The 22760-nt window shown below is 47.3% G+C and overlaps 1 protein-coding gene across 2 annotated transcripts in view; it reads left to right on the forward strand.

The window, feature by feature from the left end:
* The first annotated feature begins 3284 nt into the window (after positions 1 to 3284).
* DPP6 (dipeptidyl peptidase like 6) overlaps positions 3285 to 22760 on the forward strand; it is a 767208-nt gene continuing 747732 nt past the window's right edge. For both annotated transcript variants that reach the window (XM_079932483.1, XM_079932484.1), the window contains exon 1: positions 3285 to 3883. In XM_079932483.1, the coding sequence (XP_079788609.1) occupies positions 3644 to 3883 (240 nt within the window). In that variant the 5' untranslated portion in view covers positions 3285 to 3643. The remainder of the gene's footprint in view (positions 3884 to 22760) is intronic.

The following is a 22760-nucleotide window of genomic DNA, read 5'->3' on the forward strand; positions in this document are numbered from 1 at the left end:
AACCCACAAAATATTTTCAAAAATAGTTCCCCATACTTAACCAATGAGCAGGAATGGAAATCTGCTTCCATAGAGCGTAGTCAACATGTTCAAGTATTAAAGGCTGAGTGAAGGGTTAGGGTTAGGATTGACAGGTTTCCTTCTGCAGCGCTGCACCGCTGTTTACATGCCCCTTGGGAAGTTTTGGTACCTTCAGGGTCTTTTTCCTCATTTAGAGGATGGGGTTCTGAAAAGGTTATTGAAGGCAGTAAGTGAATTAATTATGCACCATACAGGGCCACCGCTTGCGATTCTCTGCAACTGAGTGACTTCATTCATCCTAAAATATTAGCTAGCTTCCTCTTTGCATTAGGGACTTCGGAGTCCTGACAGTCTATCCAAAGAGACACCGCAATGTGTGTATCAAAGTTTAAGGCAAATCTGGTTGTGTGAGTGCCTACACGCTTGCAAACATGGGCGCACAGACTCACACTCAAAAGTCTAGAGCATTCTTTAAAATGAGTTGTGTTCAGTGTGCAGGTCGAGCAAAGTAGCCTGATTCTTTTTAAGTCAGTTGATGGGCCCTGGATCTAGACGGCACCGGAGAAGCTTTGCACGTGCGGGTGGTTGTTTGATTAGTGTTGTGTCTCCTTCCCTTCACACTGGCCTCTGGGGGGCTCTGTGCACCCTGACAGCCCCCTGCCCTCCATTTGTCCCGTCTAATTTTCAGATATGCTTCTGTTAACACAGATCTGTACCTCAGCTCTTCCCCCAGTTGTTTGAATTTTATAGCTTTTTTTCACTTTACAAGTAATTTTAAATAAAAACTGCTTAGCATCTTGTCTGAATCCTTTAGTTAGGGTTTTTAACTTTGACCAGATTGTAATTTGAAGACCTACAGGCTCGCCTGGGAATATAATTTCAAAAGTGAGGGATATGTGTGCCTTTCTTATCTCCCTTCTTCAATCTATTCTCCTTTATACACACACATCTATAAAGTATGGTGTACGATATCTAAACTATTCCCATGTAAATACCCTATTTTGTATAAACTATATTGGTACGAGAAATAGTTTTATCATGCTTCTTCTTAGAATTTGTGTAAATATATACACGCACGTTTCATATATATGTGTGTATGTATAGTACATAAGTAAGACCCTAACAGCATCTATATTTAGTGAAATGTCAGATCTAGATGGCAGAGTGGGCAGCGGGGGCTTTCCTTTTAAGTCGGTTTGGAAAGGCAGCTTCAAGGATCTAAAGCACAGCTGAGCAGGGGAGGGGGGATGAGAGCAAGGTTTCCTATTTACCTAAATGTGATAACTTCGAAAGTTTAGCTTTATGGCCCTTGTAATTGTTGCCTCTGTCTTCAAAGTCAAGCGGCGCAGCGATGCTCTGTGGCTGGCACACCTGCCTGGGTAACAGGCCTCTTGGTGGTGCGGGGAGCCTCCCAGCTATCGAGATGCTGATTTTACGTGTTTTTATAGTTTCCGTAAAGGAAACGTTTTCGAACTACGGTTAAGATGCGCTTTTCTTCTTAGCGGAAGGAAACCACAGTGGATTAAACAGAGGGTGGTGTGGTATAAATTTTAATTAAAACAAGACTACCTGCTAGGTTGAGAGCTTGGGAAGAGTGTAGAAAGGATTGGAAGGGGTCCTCTCCCAGGAGACTTATTCACCTGCATTCAGTTTCTCCCCCCAAGTTAAGGACACAGCGGGAAGAGGCAATATTTTTAGGACCAGGAACAGCTGGGTCTCTTTTTCTGGGATTTCTGCACTTGGACAGTGGTGCCAGGAGATGGCCTTGGACTCAGATCCGGCAAAGGCCGGCAGCCTGCCGTAGGGCCCTCTGAGTGGCCGAGGCCTCTCCCGTTTTTCTGCGATGGTCACGGAAACCGTGGCGGAGCAGAAGCACCACTGGAAGGTAAAGGCGAAGATGCCCACGTCGACCTCAAGTGGAAGGGGCAGCGAAGAGCGAGGGCAGGTGCGAGCCCTCCACCCGGCCCCTCCCTCCGGAGTCTGGGCTCCTCGTCGGCTCAGGATGGGACAGGTCCATCGCAGCCGGAAGCGCTGCAAACAAGAGGGAAAGGGCAGCGCAAGGAGAACGGGGTTGGGGGGGGACAAGGAGACTTAGAAGGAAGAGCGCTCCGATTCCTCGAGAAAGACGGGGGCGCGGGTTCCAGCCGGACAGAGAGTCCCCGGAGGCCAGGAGGGAGGAATCCACCCCGGGAAAGGGAGGGGAGAAACCAGACAGGCCGCCTGCGGTCTGGAGTCGGAGCCCGGCGCCGAGGCTCAGCTGGTGTCTTTCCACACAGGGGCGCTGGAGCACGTTTGACTGCAGCAAGAGGAGTGAACGCGCACCCTGACCCGTGCGCCCCTTTGGTGTCGTATCTCCGCTCCCAGTTCCTCTCAGGGGAGGGGTTGGGGGCGGCGCGGAGCAAGCTTTGGAGAAGTGGCCGGCCTCACAAATGCTTTACCCTCCACTGGCTGTGATGCATTTGTTGAAAATGAAAATGGAGTTCGCGATATAGACAAATGCGTGGGGTGTACGGGGAGGAGCTTTTGAGTTGCTCTGAAGGCATATCCACCAGGCCGGCCCTCGCTGGCCTTCCGTGACCTTTTCCTTGCCTTCTTTTTGAGACCGGGTGAAGGAAAAGGAATCTGTTTTTTGGAGAAGAGCTTGGTTTGGGAGGGAAGGGGGCTCGTCAGAGACAGTGACCCCCGAGCCCCCTCCCTTGCAGCCCCGTAGTTTGCTCTCCATCACGCCCGTGCACACCCCCAGGTCCGCCGGGGGTCTCGGCCGTGGCTGTTTCACGTGAGGCAAGAAAAGCTGGGAAGGAAACACAAGGGGGAGCGCCTCGGAGGGCGACCGGGCTGCAGCTGCGCGCGGTGCGAGCGCGTGGACGCGGAGCGCAGCCCCGCGCCGAGCCGAGGCCAGGCGTCTCGGGGACAGCCCCCTCCCTAGGTGCCCCCGACGCCCCTCCCCATCGCGGGCCTCTTCTCGCACGCTCCCTCCCCGCGTATCGCCGGATCCGCCCTCCCGGTGGCCCGGAGCCCCAGAGCCCCCAGCGCGCCTCCGCGCCCTGCCCGCACCCAAGACGTGCGTGGCCCCGCCGCCTCCTCGCTGCCAGCCCTGGCCACCCGGGCGCAGTTCCCGGGGGCGGGGGTGTGTGAAGGGGCCACGTGGGGAGAGCAGGGGAGGAGGAGCCGCGCGGGGGGCCGGGGGCGGGGCGCGGAGATGCGCTCTGGATGCCCGCCGGTCTCTAGGCGGGGTGCCAAATGCCGGGGCCTAGGCGTCTTCCCTCCCTTTATGGTTTTTTGTTGTTTGTTTTCTTTCTGTCGATGGCTTTGAGCAGGCCGTACGTGGCCACGGCAAGGAGTTGAAAAGCAGAAAAGACGAGCGAGAGAGAACACACCCCCAGACCCCGGCTTCGCCGAGCCGCCGGGGGAGGGGGCGGAGGAGGCTGAGCCAGGCAGTCGCCCGGCGGCGACTTGAGAGTGGCGCGCGGGAGGAGCGGCCGCGCGGCCGCCGTCCTTTCTTCCTCCTCCTCCTGTTCTTCTTCCCCTTTTCCCCCGGCGGGAGTGGGGAGCGGGAACCCGAAAGGGGGAAAGCCATTATCAAAACGCCCCAAAGACAGCCGGCGAGAGCGCGCGGAGACCGATGGCTTCGCTGTACCAGAGGTTCACGGGCAAGATCAACACCTCGCGGTCCTTCCCGGCGCCCCCGGAGGCGAGCCGCCTCCTGGGCGGCCAGGGGCCCGAGGAGGACGGCGCGGGGCCCAAGCCCCTCGGAGCCCAGGCGCCCGCTGCGCCGCCCCCGGAGCGCGGCGGCGGCGGCGGTGGCGCGGGCGGCCGGCCCCGGTTCCAGTACCAGGCGCAGAGCGACTGTGACGACGAGGACGTAAGAGCATCTGGGTGGGTGGGTGGGTGGGTGGGCGCGCGGGGCTCCGGGCAGCCCGGGGGAGACGCGCCCGCGCCGCGTCTGCGATGGTCTTGGGGCGCCCTCCTTCCCCACCCCTCCCCCACCCCTCCCGGGAGCGCCCGCAAATACACTCCTCGCGCGGATCTCGGTCACCGCTGTCCTGGAGCGGGTCCTTGTCTGCAGCGGCGGCGGCGGCCAGGAGTTGGTGGCGCTGAGAGAGCAGCGCTGGTGGAGCTGCGCTGCTGGGGCGTGGAATTGGCTGGGGGTTCACGGGCGTGCGGATGCTTGGTGTTAACTGCTTGGTGCCGTGGATGCCAAGGAGGGAATTCGATCTGTCTGTGCTTACAAGTTGGTTTCTCTTTTCGTTCCTTTCTTTCTTTTGTCTGCTTTAAGACTCGAGAAGGAGACTGTCCCAGGCTCTTTTTCTCCCCCCTCCCACCTCTCACTGGAATCCTTACCTCGGGGCGCTATCCCTTCACTCACTTCTCCAACACCTCGCCCTCCCCCCCAGTGCTGCTGGTGGTGGTGTTCTTTTCCGAAAAATAAAATAAAAGCGCTAGCGTCCGAGGCCCAAGCCCTTGTGCCAGGGCCCAGCCCAATTTTTGCTGGTGGGAGTCAGGCCCTGCCTGTGCCCACACCTGGCCTTGGACTAGCAACCACCTTAGGCTGTGTGAGCTGAAAACTTCTCGGGCAGCACGTTTTTTACTCTTCATGGGCTGGCAGCCTGGGTTTCAAAGCTTGGATTTGCATATCACCTTAGTAACTGATGACTCAGGCAGGACACCAGCCGGCTGCAGAGATGGATGAGTTCAACCACCTCTGTTGACCCTGTCCATCTGTTCAGAGGGCCAGGGAAGGCCACGGAGAGAGGAAAGTGATGTTTCTGAGACCTTCTCTTCCCAGAAAAAAAGAGAAAAATCCCAGACAAGCTCTCAGGCAGGCAGGCAGGGCTGGTACAGCCCCTGGCTGGCGGTGTTGGGTCCTAGAGCTCACTGTGTGTAGCTCTGAGAGTTTCCCACCTGGGGGCACCTGGGCATAGGTCGTCACACAAGCCTCTCAGACGGCCTACCCCGACATACCCCCGGCAGTTCATGTCCCTGCCCTCAGCAGGAGGCTGTGGTCATTCAACATGTCCTGCCTGGGATCACTTTAAAATCCTTTAAACTCCAATGAACTGGTTGTTTTTGTTTTGTTTTATCAGTGGAGGATGTGGAGAGTGTAATAGACATGACAAAAGTTTGTGGGAGATGTGGTTCATTTGTGTGTGTGTGTGTGTGTGCGTGTGTGTGCGCGCGTGCACGCACACCCTGTATCGGATCTTGCATGAGATTTTCTTATGTTGGGTTATTTCTAGACTCCCCTGGTTAAAAGAGAGCTATCAGAGAGATGTCCCTCACTTCAGTGGGTCAGGTCCTGAGGGAAATGCATGAATTCTCAGGTTCAAGGAGCCAGAATCTTTGAGGAGCAGTTTCATTGGGGCAGTTGAAAAATTCTGGAGGATTAAACTCCTGAGAATCTTGGGGAAGACCACTGAGCTGCAGTGCAGACAGAAATGATGCACTTTTTGCCTCAAATCTGACTTAAAACTGTTGGATTGTGTTATGCTTGAAGTGAAAACCATGAGCAATTTCTTCCTAATAGGCTCTAGGTGTCGCTAGGGGAAAGGAAAGGGGAGAGTTTCTGCATTTTGTTTTAGATCATCTCCACCCATCTTTTTTTTTTTCTTCTCTCCTCATCTTAGCTTTGAGCATGTATTCCTCCTTTTCAATTTGACATATGTCTAGAACTGTTTCTCAGATAAGCCAAAGGGTTGGACCGACGAGCAAATTATGAATTTAACATTTGCAAATGATTTCTGCTGAAATGGCTCTGAACAGTGTATGTAATTTAAATTCATTAACTCCGGACATCAATTTTTTGTTTCCTGGAAAATACAAAAAAGGGTGTGTGTGTGTAGGTGTAGGTATAAATATAGTGTATGTGTATGTCGTATCCTTATGAGATATATATATATATCATGTTTAAAATGTACGATTAAACAATGACACACGGGTAAATGTGGCATCAATTGCTTGAAAACTTTTATGTGCTTTTCTCAGAAAAAATATTCGGAATTGAAAAAACTATGTCTAAAAATGTGCTAAATGATAGAAGTGCACAGTAAACAGATTACCTTTCCTCCGGGCACAGTGGCTGCCGTTTGCTGAAGACAAGAGCGCTAAAGAAAGTAGATAGAAGAACTGCTTTTCTGATACCAGCCCTTGTCAAGATTTAAACAATCTTGAGTAATCATCCTGCTACTCAGATTTAAACATGAAGACATACAACTGATTAGGCACGCATTACGTATCATTCTGTGTATCTTGGGGCGGCCACGTAAACATGTACTTCAGCAGTTTGGGCGTCCGCGGGGCACAGGTGGGAGCTGTCCGAGGTCCTGAAGGGTCCTTTGCATTAGCGCACAGGAAATCTTCAGCACTTCTGTTTGGAGTCCCAACCCCAAGGCTGGTGTGTCATTGCTCTTCTGTGGCTTGTCTGTTCCATGGAACAGAAACAGCTTTCCCACCTTGGTCACTGAGATGCTGGTAAACACCATACCTTTAAAATCCAATGAACTTTGTGCCTCGTCCTTCCATCCAGAAACGGGGCAATAAAATGTAGTTCTTGACCTCTATATGTGTGTACACACACATGCCTGAATATGACTGAGAACGGGCAATTCTTCACAAAATAAAATTGAAGGTGGTTATCAGGTCTAGAAGAGGTAAGTCAAATGCCGAGGTTGCGTGGCGGGTGACTGGGAATGCATTGCCTGTCTGCACCAACTACCCATGTAAGGGACCTCTCTGCTGTGTAGCACTGCATAAAAGCGTGCTTGGGGTGGGTCAGTTTTAAAATGTGAAGTTTTACTTGGAAAAAGAAGGGAAGCCAGAGCGCTTTTTCTATTAGAGTTTCCTCATCAATCTTAGATTTATTTAAGTATAAAGTCAATGACTAGGGCTTCCCTGGTGGCACAGTGGTTGGGGGGTCCGCCTGCCGATGCAGGGGACACGGGTTCGTGCCCCGGTCCGGGAAGATCCCATGTGCCGCAGAGCGGCTGGGCCCGTGAGCCATGGCCGCTGAGCCTGCGCGTCCGCAGCGGGAAAGTCAGTGACTTGGGAAACCCCTCTGAGGAATCAATAGCTATTTTGGTTTAAAATTCATTCTTGTAGGTTTAAAAATAAGTTGACTCTTAAAGGGAATGTTGCTGGAAATGGCTTTTAATGGAATTTAGTAACTTCCGATAGAAATTAACTTCAATTATTTTTAGAATACTGAACTCTGTCACGCCCCTGCTTGAGCATTTCCTTTTGATTTCTTAAAGGACTTTAGGACATGGGTAACTGTCAGGGCAGCGGTCTCGTTGGGGCCACATCACCATGTTCCTGTGTTCTTCATTTTTAGTGGCACATGATTTCCTAAGAATACAAGTGTGATGACAACAGGATTTTCAAACAGCAATTTGGCCGAAACAGGGTTGAGCAAAAATCACTGCTTATGCTGTGTATCAGCTTATGCTGTCACTGCTCCTGTTGTATTTCATCTTCCTGTATGTGTGCAGCAACTAGCCCTTCTTCTTCCTCTCCACCTTGATTTTTCACCGGTACGATGCCAATATCCTGTTAATTTCTCCTTGGAGTCTATCAACTTTAAGTTTTTTAAGCAGCTTGGCTCCACAGAAATGTTTATATCCCCTCTTCCTTTCTTCTGCTCCAATTTCAAATGCTTTTAAAAATATTTAGGTTCATAGTATCTTCCTAACGTATTGAGAAAAAGGCTGAAACTTTCATCCCCCTGCTTGATCCCATTGTTTTCATGACGAATTTGACAGTGCTTAGTGTAACTCACCTACAGAACAGCTGTGGGATGTCATAGGGCTGTTCGGAGGTTTCATCTTCTCAGTCAAGTGGTCTAAGACTGAATCCACTAACTTGTTCCGAGGATCCTCTTTTCCTTATTTAGCTTGACAACAGACTCACATTCTTACTGTCTTCACTGCAGAAACTGCACACAAATGTCGTCAGCGTCCCCTTAATTACTTGAGACAATGGCCTGGCTCCTCTTCAGTCTTTGTCGTTATCGCTTTTCCTCCTGTTGACCATCACCCTGCACTTCAAACTTTTGCCTCATATGTCTTTCATGATGCCACATGAATTCATGTCCTGTCTCTCTCTGACCTTGGCCTTTGAATTCTTTGGTAAATCATTCTTTCCTCCTCCCTTTCATGCAGGGGGTTGGGGGAACCTACACTCCAAGGTTTTGGTCTCCACTATTCTGTTCTTTCCCTTCCATGCTTTCTTTTTAAGATAAATTAGTGATGGGATAAATTAGAATGAAGATAAAAGGGAGCTGAGTCAGTTTCACAGCTTCTGTATTAGCAGATGGCTAAAGTTAAGCTTTATTCCTCTGGTATACATGTCCTAGCATCTCTTGTGGAGATCATTTGCTTTCCTGTTTTACAGAATTGGAGAACTGGAGAATTGGAAGGACCTTGGCAGTCACCATCTTGATTTCTCTTCCCAGCTTTTGTTCCACATGTCAAGCAGCTGGGCGCTAGACCATTTCTGTGGTGTTGCCAAGATATCCGCGTAGAATATATCCCTAAACTTGTCATTCCCCTCTCCTTACAACTCCCTATTCTGAATAACGTTCTGCCTAATCTCCTTATTTCTACTTCTAGTACTGCCATGCCTTCCACCTCTGAGCGTGGCGTACAATACACATAAGCTTGTACAGTTACATTTTCGCACTATCTTGATTTCTTTCTTATAACATTAAGTATTTCACTAGATAAGCTTTGAGGTATCCTTATGGGTTTAATGCCCTGTAACACCATATCATAATGCCCTGCTGGACACAGCAGTTGTCCTCATGAAAAGTTTATTTTCTGCACTGCAGAACAATGTTAAACACATGAGAAGCGTTTACTGTCTAAGACAGTCTCTCTGTGAATGTTTTGGTAAAGTATATATAACAAAATTATACAAAATTTTGCTTACTGTCTCAGCACAGAGCATGTAGTCATCATTGGGAAGTTGTCTGTGTTACAAGGAAGTAAGAATGGTGACATAAACAAGGATTAAGTGCTAGTTGACTGATGAGTGAAACCAAGTGTAGCATCAAAGATACCGTGCCTCCGCATTGCACCTTGTATTTTTTAAAGCACCACTACGCGTATCTCATTTCACCTCCATAGTTACCTTGGCTTGGGGAGAACCATAACAGAGAGCTAATCTGTTGGTTTGAAAAATTAATCGGGGTAAGCCTACGTTTTTTCATTTGGATGAGTCAATTGTCCACTGTGAATTCTAGCAAATAAATTTCAATCTGTTAACAATTGAGTCAGCCAAAAACCTACATGTTTGCTTAAAGCCGAATTTGCGAAAAATGAGCATTCTGCCTTCTCAGTGAATTTGAGTTCTGTGTAGCAGTAAGGTATGTGGAAGTGGGCACGGCAGCCTATTTTATATGGCATGCTTTTTTTTTATTCCTGCCAGTGTGCACTTTTAAATAATTTACTTGTATATGTTAACTGTAGATTTAAGGAGGTCTGGAGTATTAGAATAACATAATATCAATTTATATTTTTGACAATGGAATCCACTCATTTTCCCACATGGGATTAATATCCTAGTATCACTCTGTAGACAGGACTTTCTCTAGATGTTGGCTTTGGACATTTTTCCTCCATAATATAGAGCTTTTTATTTCATACCCCAAGCTTTCCCTCCTTTAATAGAGTCAGAATGATTAATGAGTTTAATTTTTGCAAGCATCTGGCAGGAGTTGCTGAGTAAGATGTACAGTCTTGTTGTATATAACCCTGTTCCTTTTAATTACTCTGATGATAACAGTGCATTTGTCAAGTGCATATGGAATGCTTCTCTGCAACATACAATATTGATCCCTTTCATAGAGCATTGCCTATAAAAATAATATGTACAGTAACCCTTTTAAAATTAAATTCTAGGGGTAAGACAGGAATAAAGACACAGGCCTACTAGAGAATGGACTTGAGGATATGGGGAGGGGGAAGGGTGAGCTGTGACAAAGCGAGAGAGAGGCATGGACATATATACACTACCAAACGTAAAACAGATAGCTAGTGGGAAGCAGCCGCATAGCACAGGGAGATCAGCTCGGTGCTTTGTGACCACCTAGAGGGGTGGGATAGGGAGGGTGGGAGGGAGGGAGACGCAAGAGGGAAGAGATATGGGAACATATGTATATGTATAACTGATTCACTTTGTTATAAAGCAGAAACTAACACACCATTGTGAAGCAATTATACTCCAATAAAGATGTAAAAAAAATTAAATTCTAATAAATTTAGCGTTAAGGGCACTGAGTGCCCATGTACCATATTTTGATTTTCTTCCATTTTAATAAGCACATTGGTTTGATTTTATGTACATTAAAAAAAAAACGCACTCAACCTTTCTGGTTAATGACTTTTGGAACATTTATCTTTAGAAGGATCTAGCATCGTGAAATTATCTGAAATAGAACATTTAAAAATTTGATAACATCTCATTTTACAAATGAGAAGACTACAAGTAATTATGTGAATAATATTCCACAAATCACTTGTGTTCTCTGGACCTCAGAGAAACTCAGCCTTCCCTTCTCTCCTGTGTTCTTCTCAGTATCCTCTGTGGTACTGTAATCGAGTGGAGGAATTAACTTAATTATATCACTGAATTTCAAAAGTATGAACATTATGAAATCTAACGGTCTAACTTATTTTGGTTCTAAATGGATATGCTAATTGCCAAAGGAAAAAACAGTTTCGCCACAGTAGTATACGACTTTTGCCCTGAATGGGTTTCCCCAGTAGTTTTACTCTTTTTCCTCCATGTATTTCTTCCTGGGTTTTCTAATAACATCCAGATCCATCTGCAGCGCAGGACATGTTCACTTTTGTCCCATGATGGAGGAACGTATATAGGTAATTTTTCAGGAAGCCTAGAAGCCAGTAAAGCCCACAAGGTCCAGATGGTAGAATTCCAGGTGGTGAACACCGTGCCTCCCAGATTAGGGAACATCTCAGTTGAGAGCAGCAGGCATTGGGGGCTGAACGCTGTAGATGAACACCCGGCAGGGACTGGACTCTTATAGGGACGCAGGAAAGAGGGAGACTCTGTCCTGGAACAGTCGTTCCCTCAAAAAAGACAAACAAATTTACTTTCACTCATCCCTTCAGTGTGTAGATGAACATCTTGAAGGCATTTAGAATGCATTAAAAGCATCCTAGCACCATGCCCAATGGAAATGAAACACACACACACACACACACACACACACACACACGCACACACACACACACACACACACACGGCTTTTAATTCAAAAGGAACTTAAGGATTTTCCAGGGCATCACAGTCATTGTCAAAATCAATTTTTAACTTCCTCTAGTGTTCAGATTTCATTTGATATCAGCTTTTACCTTAGATGATTTGGGGTCAGTTTTAATATGCTTCTGTTAAAAAAAAAATGGAACAGGTGATATTATCATCTTCCCCAATTTAGAACTGAGAAGACCAATTAATCCTTTCTATCTCCTGTTGTTTACTATTTGGGAAGGTCTATTTTAAAGACAGAACTACTGGAATTAATACAGCCACTTTCATACAGCAATGGGCTCTTCATTATATTATCTGTGATATATTTATAAGATTGTCTATATCCATTATATTTTATATATGGTGCACCTCATATATTTTAAGGTGATATCAGCCAGAAGGGGAACAGGAATGGAGTAAGGGAGCATTGAAGAGCTCGGAATAAAAGAAGTTGTACAAGGGAAGCGGGGGGGAAGGTAAAGCAGAAACTAAAGGTAGAGGAATGCAGGAGACAATCACGGGCTTCTAGTCTCCCTAATCATTTTCCCCAAAACGTTCAATTTTCTAAACTGTACTCAAACCCTTCCTATGCTTCATGCAACATGCCATCCAGTAATTTGCAAATTAAAAACAAAAATGAGAAACCTCTTTAAAAGTCCTGAGAGGTGAAGTTATCTCATCTGCTTTTAGAATTGCGAGATATTTGCAACCACACAAGGTAGCCGACCCCCAGGTGAACGGCTCTAAGCCCTGGAGATGCATTGCTTGTTCAGGGCCCCTTGTTGCTTCTGTGCATCCTTCCCCAGCATCTCCACGGCTTCTGAGCAAAGACTGCTGCCTCTGGGTATCTGAAGTCGATGGAGACATGTGGTCCCGTGCCCCTTCTTATTCCTCAGGCTGCCTCAAAGGTTAGACTTTCGTCCCCGCTCACCTTGCCACGTGGTCTCGGGAACATTCACGAAGAGGTTGGATGCCATTTTCTGGACCGCTTGGCTACGTTACAGAACACCTAGCTAGTTTCCCAGGTGAACTTTTAGGTCTTCTCCATCACGTTCATTTCATCTTTTCCGATTTGCAAATGTGTGTTCCCCGTGCCAGGTATGAGGGAAGAGTGCTGCAGGCGAATCGCTGAATCCACAGTGAACCCGTCTGTTCACAGCCTCACCCCAGAGCGCACTGCTGGCGAGAACAGCCCTTCGGAAGGAACAGAGGCTCAGCTGAAACCTGCATGAGGACAGTGGTTCGTTAGGTGGAAGGATGCGGAGGGGTCACCAGTGGGTGCAGGTGGAGGGACGGAGCAGGGGAGTCAAGTTGGGCTCAGAGTTTTCGAACTGGACTTCAAGCTAAGTGTTCCTGGCGGGGGGAGGGTCCTTGGTGCTGCTCTGCACGTGTTTGTGGGTCTCACAGGCACCTGTGGGGTTGTCCTCCTCTCCCCTTAGCGTTGCGTGTGGCCGTGTGGCCGCTGGAATGGACTGCAGGTGAGGCTAGCTCTCCTAAGTGGACGCTTCACGAGCCGGCACGTGAGTTGCTGTGCTCTCTCTTTCCTTTTGCCGTAGAAACGAGCAATATTCCAGGTAGTTGCCGTTCAGTGGGAAAGATATAAACTTATGTTTGTAAACCACTGAGATTATGTTAGGACAGTATCACCTAGCCTGAGCTGAGGGGCACAGGGCAATCCGTGTTCATGGACAAGTCGCCATTCATCATTTCTGGACCTTGACTGCATCGTCATCTATGGGCAAAATCAGCACTTTCTAACCTTCTACAGGAAGTTTCGTTCTACCTTCCTGCATCTCTCTTAAAACTTTTTAGTTCTCAAAAAGACTGAAATGGGGCTTCCCTGGTGGCGCAGTGGTTGGGAGTCCGCCTGCCCATGCAGGGGACACGGGTTCGTGCCCCGGTCCGGGAGGATCCCACATGCCGCGGAGCGGCTGGGCCCGTGAGCCATGGCCGCTGAGCCTGCGCGTCCGGAGCCTGTGCTCCGCAACGGGAGAGGCCACAGTGGTGAGAGGCCCGCGTACAGCAAAAAAAAAAAAAAAAAAAACTGAAATGGAAATTCCCCTGGGAGGGCAACAGATGTAGGAGTGCCTGAGTCTTATCAGTTCCCTCATTTCCTGTCTTTGGGAGCATGTTTGTTGGGTGACGGGAAAGGATAAGAAGGGACCCATTTCCTAAAGACAGTGTGTGCGTTCCTGGTGGGTGTAGGGGTGGGGAGGGAGGGACTGGGCAGTAGGAGTGGGCAGACAGGTTCCTAGATAACAATGATGAAAGCAGCCGTCAGGATGTTGCTAAGGGTCAGCCTTAGAAATGAGCTTTTGGGGGTTTTGACTGGAAACCTTTCAAGCTGGAAAAGTAGGGGATCAGAGGTTCACACAGGGAAGCCTCAACATCTTGAGGCTCTGTCTTTGGTGTATGCTCTGCTCTTCATTTTACAAGCATCCTGGAATCCATGTTACACGGAGCCTATATTTACAACGTAGAATTGAAGAGGGCATGTTTTCATCTACATGATAGGAAATGTTATCAGAAACACCCAGCTCTAGCATGATACTCTTTCTCCAATTCCTGTCCTGCCTGTGATCAGTTCATCTCCATTTTATACGTAGAGGTGTCATTAGTTTCTCTTTCTTTTTTCCCAGATTTTTAGTTCCTCTGAATGGACAGAAAATTCAGCCCCTAAATGACTGGTTACCTATTAAAGGGAGAGGGGGATGCTGTCGAAGACGGGGCACTGTTTCTATAGCAACAGGAGCTGACTGTGATAAGCAGGGAGGTCTGGTTTCCTTGTCTGGCACTATCCTTACTGGGCATGCAATCACTGACATGCTTCCTCGTTGCTGTCCTGCAGCTCTGGGGAGATCCTATCAACCGGAGGCTTTTGTTTCCACGGGCACAGGGAGTGCACTGGGCAGAATCTGATGTTCCTGCGCTTGCCTTCCATGACCTTTAATCCTGCTGCTTCTGCTCCAGTGGGTCTTTTATTTCATCACAACCATAGGAAGAGCACAGTCTGGTTCTTTGGCCTTTGGGTGCTCCTGGCGTTCATCGCAGTGTCTCTGAAGCAGGGGAGTGCTCGAGGGGTCACTTTGGGCCCCTGGTGTCTGCCACTCCCTCTTACAGACACCTGAGAATCATTTTCCTCCTTTGACAGACACCCGGGAAGAGGTTTCCCACCATCGTCCAAGCTGTGCTTCCTCTTGCCCCCGTCCGATTCGTCCTGCCGCGAGGCCAGTGCACGTCCTTGTCTTCTCACCTCACTACAGACAGTTGCCCTTCTGGGTGTCCCTGCCCCGGGTCAGAGCTGCTCCTAGGCTGGGAGCTGGGCACAGGCTCCTCACTCTTTCAGCAAATGCCAAGGTCCCTGCCACGACCGCAAGGCACTGCACTGGCTCTTCCCTCTGCCGGAACGTCCGTCCTTCCTGCCCTTCGCGTCTCTGCTTCAGTGTCACTATTTCAGTGGTCCACGCTGGCCACCCTATTTAAAGTTGCAGTTCCCCCGCCCATCAACCCCGATGTTCCCCACCCTGCTCTGCTTTGCTTCTCTTTTACCATATGGCATTTATCACCTGCTGATATATTATATAATTTTCTTATTACGCCTGTTTTATTTTTGTCTCCCCCTATTATAGAGTATCAGCTGACTGATGTCAGGATCTCTGGCTGATTTGTTTGCTGCTGTATCCAGTTGCCTGGTACAGCGTCTGGTACAGCCAAAGTGCTCAATAAGTCTTCGTTGAAGGAATGGGTGAAGGATTGGCATCTCACCTGAAAAAACTCTCTGCTCGCGTCTATTTGAATAATCACACTTCTCCAGCCTTTTTTTTTTTTTTTTTTAATTGAAAGAGTTCTGAAATTAGAACTCTGGACCTCCTGCGTGGCCACTTACTGCTGCAAATGAATTCTCTTCTTTTCAGGATTTCATTTATTGTTTGATTCTGAGCAACAGTTGAGAAGACAAAATAGCTATTAAGGAAACAGTAGGAGTTACTTTTGTAGGACCTGCTTAAGATGGGTGATAGGTAGCATTTGTAACATTTTGTCTGAGTTTAAAAGTAAGTGCGAGTTAAAAATAAGTCAGAGACAAATAGTGCATGATATCGCTTATATGTGAAATCTAAAAGATACAACAAACTAGTGAACAAAACAAGAAAAGCAGACACAGATGTAGAGAACAAACTGGTTGTTACCAGTGAGGGGGAGGGGATTTTAAAAAGGGGGTTTTATGGGATTATATGAAATCATGTGCATGAAAGTTTTGAAAATTGTAAAGCACTATAGAATTTAAAGAATCATTCAGTAAAAAAGTATGAGTTAAATTTTCTATATATAACTGTTTCTGCTGACTTTTCTCTCTCTCTTTTTTTTTTTTTTTGTGGTTATCAAAGGAAGCAGTCCCATTAGGGAAAATGCAAATCTTTGAGAAGAAGAGATTCTTATAAATACAGCAATGCGATACGTTGTTTTTGATTAGAAATTTGCATTACCTAATTCTCAATTTAAGTGAAAGAAAACGATCACAGCTTCTTTTTCTGTGATACTGTGATCGTCTCTTTATCTGGCAGGTAGAAAGTCAAATCAGAATGTTTTTGAACTGTATATCACTAGAGGAAAACTAAAGTTCCCAGACCAAAATGCACAGATTCTGACAGAAAAAAAAAATATTCCTGGATTCGATAATCTAGTTGAAACTGCCAGGGGCGCTTTAGCTACCTACAGCATACATTTTTGTGATAATACGGTCAGAGGCACCTGGCGCTTAGGATGGAGGGGGAACAGGCAGCTGAGATCTTTAGGTTTGACCCTGATTTACCTTCTCTTTCTGCCCGTCTGCAATGTGGTCTGGCAACACTGCCCTCCAGAGGCTGTCTCAAGGCTGCAGTAAGACTGATTCAAGACTCCTTAAATAAATTATGCGAAGTAAAGATGTGCAGTTTTGTTTTTTCTGTGGCCAGACAGGGTTGGAATGCGAATATATGTCGTGAGGGCTCTTATACCCACATCAGACTGGGCTGCACTTTTCACAACGCTGGAGAAATCCCATCAGACCCTCCTTTTGGAATACCGTCTGTGTCACGGGCAACACTCTGAACGGTCATCGGGGACCGGCAGGGGCACTCCATCCTTCGTCTAAGGACGTGCTAATAGCATGTGTAGCTCCTGACTTGTCAGATGGGGCCAGAGTGCAGGAAATTAGATAAAGATAACGCAGCAGATAATAAGGAGATGCGTAGCCTTGGACAGTCGGCTCTCTGACCACTGGATTTAAGTAGTGCCTCTGTACGCTTAAGGCCAAAAAACTCACAGAAGCATATTTTCTGCTATCATTTCGTGAAGAATAGGAACGCGAGTTAATGTCACACCGTTTCAAAGCGCAGCACCCTGGCTCAAGTGCAGGGAGCCCGAGGGGTGTACACCGCATGTGAAAAGGCATCTCTCCTACACACCCCCTGGCTCTCTGTACCTGAGAGGACCCAGGGAGCCCTGGACCCCTGCAGACCCGCCCGCAGAGCAGCCCAGGCAGGGGCCCCACCCCGCGGGGCCGCCACCCTCCCTCTGTCTCTGAGCGTCAGGTGTATGATGGCAGGGACTGGGGATGGTCCCGGGCCGACCATATCAGCCAGCCACTGTCAGAGCACCGTCAGATGCCAGTGGTCCAGGGCACACGGATGGCCCGAGATGAGGCCACTGGGTATGTGGGCAGGGGTCCAGAGAGGGGAACCTCAGAGAAGACAGCAGAGCCCAGCCCGGCCCGCAGACAGGAGGTTCTGGCAACTTGGCGTGAATAAGGTCCAGCCAGGGAGGTCAAAGGTCTACGTGGTAGAGCATCATTTTGGTGCCTGTCAGCCGGAGGGTGTCCCCCTTAACTGGCTCATGGAAGCCAGACCCCAGGCTTTCGTTTGGATTTGTTGTGCTTTTCGAGCTCTGCTTCCCCAAGTCATGGGTTCCTGATTGGAGTCACCGAGGGGGTGGGATGGAGCCGCCAAAACTTGATCCCCTCCTTAGAGCAGTTGTGCTTTTACAATAGTTTACGTGTACGTACAGTTTCGCATGAAAAAGGGGATGTGGGTGTTACTGAGCTCTTGAGCGACAGCCCGGTTATCCAAGTGTCTCACAGATGTCGGCAGGATTTCCTCATGACCTCATCTTGCTGTGGTCTATGAAAGCGCGGCACATAGAATCGATCACGTGTCCACCCAACGCCGTTGTGGCAGTGCACAGGGCTGGGCGGTCGCTTGATGGTCCATGGTGCAGGCAGGGCACTGCGGCGGGTGATGTGCTGGGTCTGGACCACCTGAGCTTGAACGCGGACCCTACTGACCATTTACTTGTAGTTTAGCCTTAAAAAGTTACTTAACTCTCCTTGGACTTCAATTTCCTCATTTATAAAGTGCAGGGGAAAATATTATGCTACGGTATTGTTCTCATTGGTTTATTTTGACCTTCTAGTTCATACATGTAAAACACTTAGGACAGGACCCAGCACGCTATAAATCAATGCAGTTTTATCATGAAGTCCTTATTACAAGATCTAATTGTTCTGAGAAAGAAGGGTGGAGGACTCTGCTATGCCTTTCGGAAGAGCATCTTGGGGCTGGAACTGTGGAAAGGAAGGGAATGTGATAAACCCCCAGTGATCACATAGGCTCTGATTATTTAATTGTAATCCCTTGTATTTATCACTGAGCTGTAATCCCAATATGTGGGTCATTTGAGTGGTTTGGTTATGAGAGAGCTGGACCAACGGGCTCCATGGTTTTAGGAGGAGCCAGTGATGCCAGAGTTAATCAGGATCCCCCTTGGAGTGGGTTTGTGCCCCTCACACCCCTGCCCCGACTTCCGTGCCGGAAACGTGGAGGCTGGAGCCATAGGTCCTAGGTCAGGCTCCCCTCCTGAGAGGAGAACAAACGAGGAAGTACAGTCTGACCCTGGATTAATTCCTGGGATGGTGTCATCTCGACACAGATGTTCACGGCGACCCTCTGGAGCCTGATGCCTCAAAACTAAACTAGAAAACGGTGGTTGAAAAACATGACTTCTCTTGAAGACCGTCCTGTGATTGAGAATTTGAAATATCACGCTCAATAAATAGATTTTCCCCAGCAGTGGTCAGAATAGGTCCAACTGAAAGACACAGGAAACATTACTGAGGGACTGGCTGCTAGGGAAGGGGAAGCATAAACACAGGGGCTTCAACTTGAGGATTTATTATAAAATGACAGGCTAGCAAACATGGCCGCATAAAACAGAATGAAAGAAAGTATGGAATCGGAGGAGATGTTTAGGAAAATAGTGGAAGATTGGCCAGATATGGATTTGACTACAGTAATTAAAATAAAAAAGTGTTCTAACTGTAAACAAAAGTGTTGAACCCACTTCTCTTTATGATTCTTATAAAATTTCACTTTAGCGTAATCCCTGCCTCTTTTTTTTTTTCCTGCCTCTTAATTACGTCTCTCTCTATTAGCAAATATGTCGGCACATTTTCTTTTCATTTAAAATCTTCTGGAAGTCTCTTCACTTGGGCTTCAGAAGCAGGTGGATGGGGACCTGGGTGTACCATCGAATTGTCAGAACAGAAGGCGTATGTGCCTTTGAAGTGGTTTCTGCTATGTGGGTGGAGAAGTGTCCTCACCACCCCCAGCAGGGAGACTGTCATTATTACCCTCAGCAGTTGGAGGGGTGTTTAGAGATTCGGTGGTCCGGTGGTGATGTTTCTTGGTCAAGAGCAAACCAAGGAAGCCATTATATTTCTTCTACTCACGTTGAGCTTACCTAGTCAATTTCAGGTTTCTCGTGTCTCTCTCTGTCTCTGTCTCTCTAACTCTCTGTGTCTCTGTCTCTCTCTCACACACACACACGCACACGCATGCATGCACACACACACACCAAGCACAGAGACAGAGGAATGTCCAGCACAGTGGCTAACCCAAGACAACAGATGCGCTACCCTTTAAACCAGGGCTTGTCAAGACTTTCATCTGAAACGTTCTTCTCGGAGGTGAGGAAGGCTGTACTCCAGCACCCAGACTCTGGTTGGTTGCCGCTGTGGTCCAGAGCACACGATACCTGCCTGATTTCCCAGAACTCAACCCATGGTGTGAAGAGAGAGACTCAACTTCAAGGTGCTGGATCTCTCTTGGACATAGGCAGCAGTCCCCATGAGCTTGCTGGTCGCAGAAAGCTCACCAGGACATGTGCCAGAGAATGCGACACCCCTGGAGACTGGAAGGGGTGGGGGAGAGAGAATATGAATGGAAGGCTTTCCCAAAATGAATCACAGCCAGCATTGTATTCAAGGAGACCTTGGAGAGTTTCCTACAAACTCAACAACCTTCAAGATCAAAATACTCCCAAACTGACTCAGTGGCTCAGTGAAAACCTTGGAAAGGTATCGTGTACCTGAAATACCTGATGGTCAACTGTGTTGCCTAAAACATCTTGAGGTTGGCTGTGGGCATCAGTGGTTCCATGACCACCCACCCTACTGCGGTTGATATGCAGCAGGTGTAACGTAGAAAGTCAGGAGGACCTGGTAACATCTCTGGGCACCTGACTGGCTCTCTGGGTCAGTGTTTCTCAAAGCTCAGTGCCTCCCAAGTGCTCATGTTTACAAAGAAGGGCCTTCCCAGGGGGACACACATCAAAATACTATGAGAGCAGAAACGTATCTAGGGAAATACGGAAGGAAAATCTCTAATCAGCCCGGCTCAACTGAGAGGCGAGATGCAAATTTTAGTGAAGCCAGGCCAGAATGAGAAGGGAGAATCTGTGTCCACTTTTAGAAAAGCTCCCAATAGCTCCGAAAGCCTTGCTTTGGGGGAGAGCACTTTTTAATGACATGACTCTCGTTCAGTGTCGAAAAGTCAGAGCACATCTGATTGTTGGGAATAATCGCAGCTCCTGGCACTTTTCCTGGTCTTTATGGCTCCAGGACTGGCCTGGTCTCATACTCATTGAGTTCAAATAAAATCTGTTGACTAGTAAAATATAAAATTTTGCTTAAAAATACAGTTATGAAGAATCTAATTTAATCTAATTCTTTTCACATCATGAGTGTGTATATATTTAACTGTTAGCTTTGCAGTTCCTTTGCAATAAGCTTGGGTCCTTGTTAACAGAGCTCAGGGGAAACCGTGCAGGGGCACCTTCCAAGCTGGCCTTTTTAACTGTCTCCTTGTGCAGAAAAGAGTACTTGGTCAAAAAATTTGGGAAACATTGAATTCTTTTTTTAATTGAAATATAGTTGATTTTTTGATGATGGCCGTTCTGACTGGTGAGCGTGTGGAGAAAAGGAAACCCTCTTGCACTGCTGGTGGGAATGTAAATTGATACAGCCACTACGGAGAACAATACGGAGGTTCCTTAAAAAACTAAAAATAGAACTACCATACGACCCAGCGATCCCACTACTGGGCATATACCCAGAGAAAACCATAGTTCAAAAAGAGTCATGTACCACAATGTTCATTGCAGCTCTATTACAATAGCCAGGACATGGAAGCAACCTAAATGCCCATTAACAGATGAATGGATAAGGAAGATGTGGCACATATATACAATGGAATATTACTCAGCCTTAAAAAGAAACGAAATTGAGTTATTTGTAGTGAGGTGGATGGACCTAGAGTCTGTCATACAGAGTGAAGTAAGTCTGAAAGAGAAAGACAAATACCGTACGCTAACACATATATGGAGTCTAAAAGAAAAAAGGGCTATGAAGAACCTAGTGGCAGGGCAGGAATAAGGACGCAGATGTAGAGAATGGACTTGAGGACACAGGAAGGGGAAAGGGTAAGCTGGGACGAAGTGAGAGAGTGGCATGGACATATATACACTACTAAATGTAAAATAGATAGCTAGTGGGAAGCAGCTGCATAGCACAGGGAGATGAGCTCGGTGCTTTGTGACCACCCAGAAGGGTGGGATAGGGAGGGTGGGAGGGAGACGCAATTTATCCCTCCCCCCTTTCCCCTTTGGTTAACCATACATTTGTTTTCTATGTCTGTGAGTCTGTTTCTGTTTTGTAAATAAGTTCATTTGTATCATTTTTTTTAGATTCCACATATAAGTGATATCTTATATTTGTGTTTGACTTCCTTCACTTAGCATGATAATCTCTAGGTCCATCCATGTTGCCGCAAATGGCATTATTTCATTCTTTTTCATGGCTGAGTAATATTCCACTGCATATATATATATATATATATATATATATATATATATATATATATATATATCTCTCACATCTTCTTTATCCATTCATCTGTTGATGGACATTTAGTTTGCTTCCATGTCTTGGCTATTGTAACTAGTGCTGCTATGAACGTTGGGGTGCATGTATCTTTTAAAATAAGAATTTTCTCTGGGAAAATTTCTCTGGGAAAATTTCCCAGGAGTGGGATTGCAGGATCATATGGTAGCTCTATTTTTAGATTTTTAACCAACCTCCATACTGTTCTCCATAGTGGCTGTACCAATTTACATTCCTACCAGCAATATAGGAGGGTTCCCTTTTCTCCACACCCTCTCCAGTATTTATTGTTTGTAGACTTTTTAATGATGGCCATTCTGATGGGTGTGACGTGGTACCTCATTGTAGTTTTGATTTGCATTTCTCTAGTAATTAGTGATGTTGAGCATCTTTTCATGTGTCTGTAGGCCATCAGTAAAACATTGAATTACTAAAGGTCACCTTATTTGCTTTAAATAAGAGCTTCACAGTGAACATGAGCATGTTGAGTAGATGTATTTACGGCAGGACTTCTCCCTCTTTATGTCAGTTTGTGGAATGGCAGTATTTTGGGGGCAGGAGGAGGAAATGTCCTGCAGACTCTTCTGGTTACTTTGCATCACATCCATGTTAAGAAGTCCGTTTATCTCGGATCCTGTTCGTTTCCCAGGGCTGCTGTAACAAAACACCTCAAATGCGGTGGCTTAGACCAACAGAGACGTATTGAATTCTGGAGGCCAGAAGCTCAAAACCATGGTGTCGGCAGGGCCACCCTCCTCCAAAGCCTATGGGGGAGGATCCTCCCTGGTCTCTTGCAGCTTCTGGTGGCCCACCTTTATCTCTGCCTCATTGTCATGACTTTCTTCTCTCTGTGTGTCCCTTCTTCTTCTAAGGACATCAGTTATATTGGATGTAGAGCCACTATACCCCAGCATGACTCTATCTTGACTAATTACATCTCCAACAACGCTATTTTTATATAGGGTCACAGTCTGAGATACTGGGGGTTAGGACAGCATATCTTCTTTGGGGAACCCAATTCAACTCTCTTTTTTTTGCGGTACGCGGGCCTCTCACTGTTGTGGCCTCTCCCGTTGCGGAGCACAGGCTCCGGACACTCAGGCTCAGCGGCCATGGCTCACGGGCCCAGCCGCTCCTTGGCACGTGGGATCCTCCCGGACCGGGGCACGAACCCGCGTCCCCCGCATCGGCAGGCGGACTCTCAACCACTGCGCCACCAGGG

The sequence above is a fragment of the Stenella coeruleoalba genome, assembly GCF_951394435.1.
Source record: "Stenella coeruleoalba genome assembly, chromosome: 9".
NCBI classification, from domain to species: Eukaryota; Metazoa; Chordata; class Mammalia; order Artiodactyla; family Delphinidae; genus Stenella; species Stenella coeruleoalba.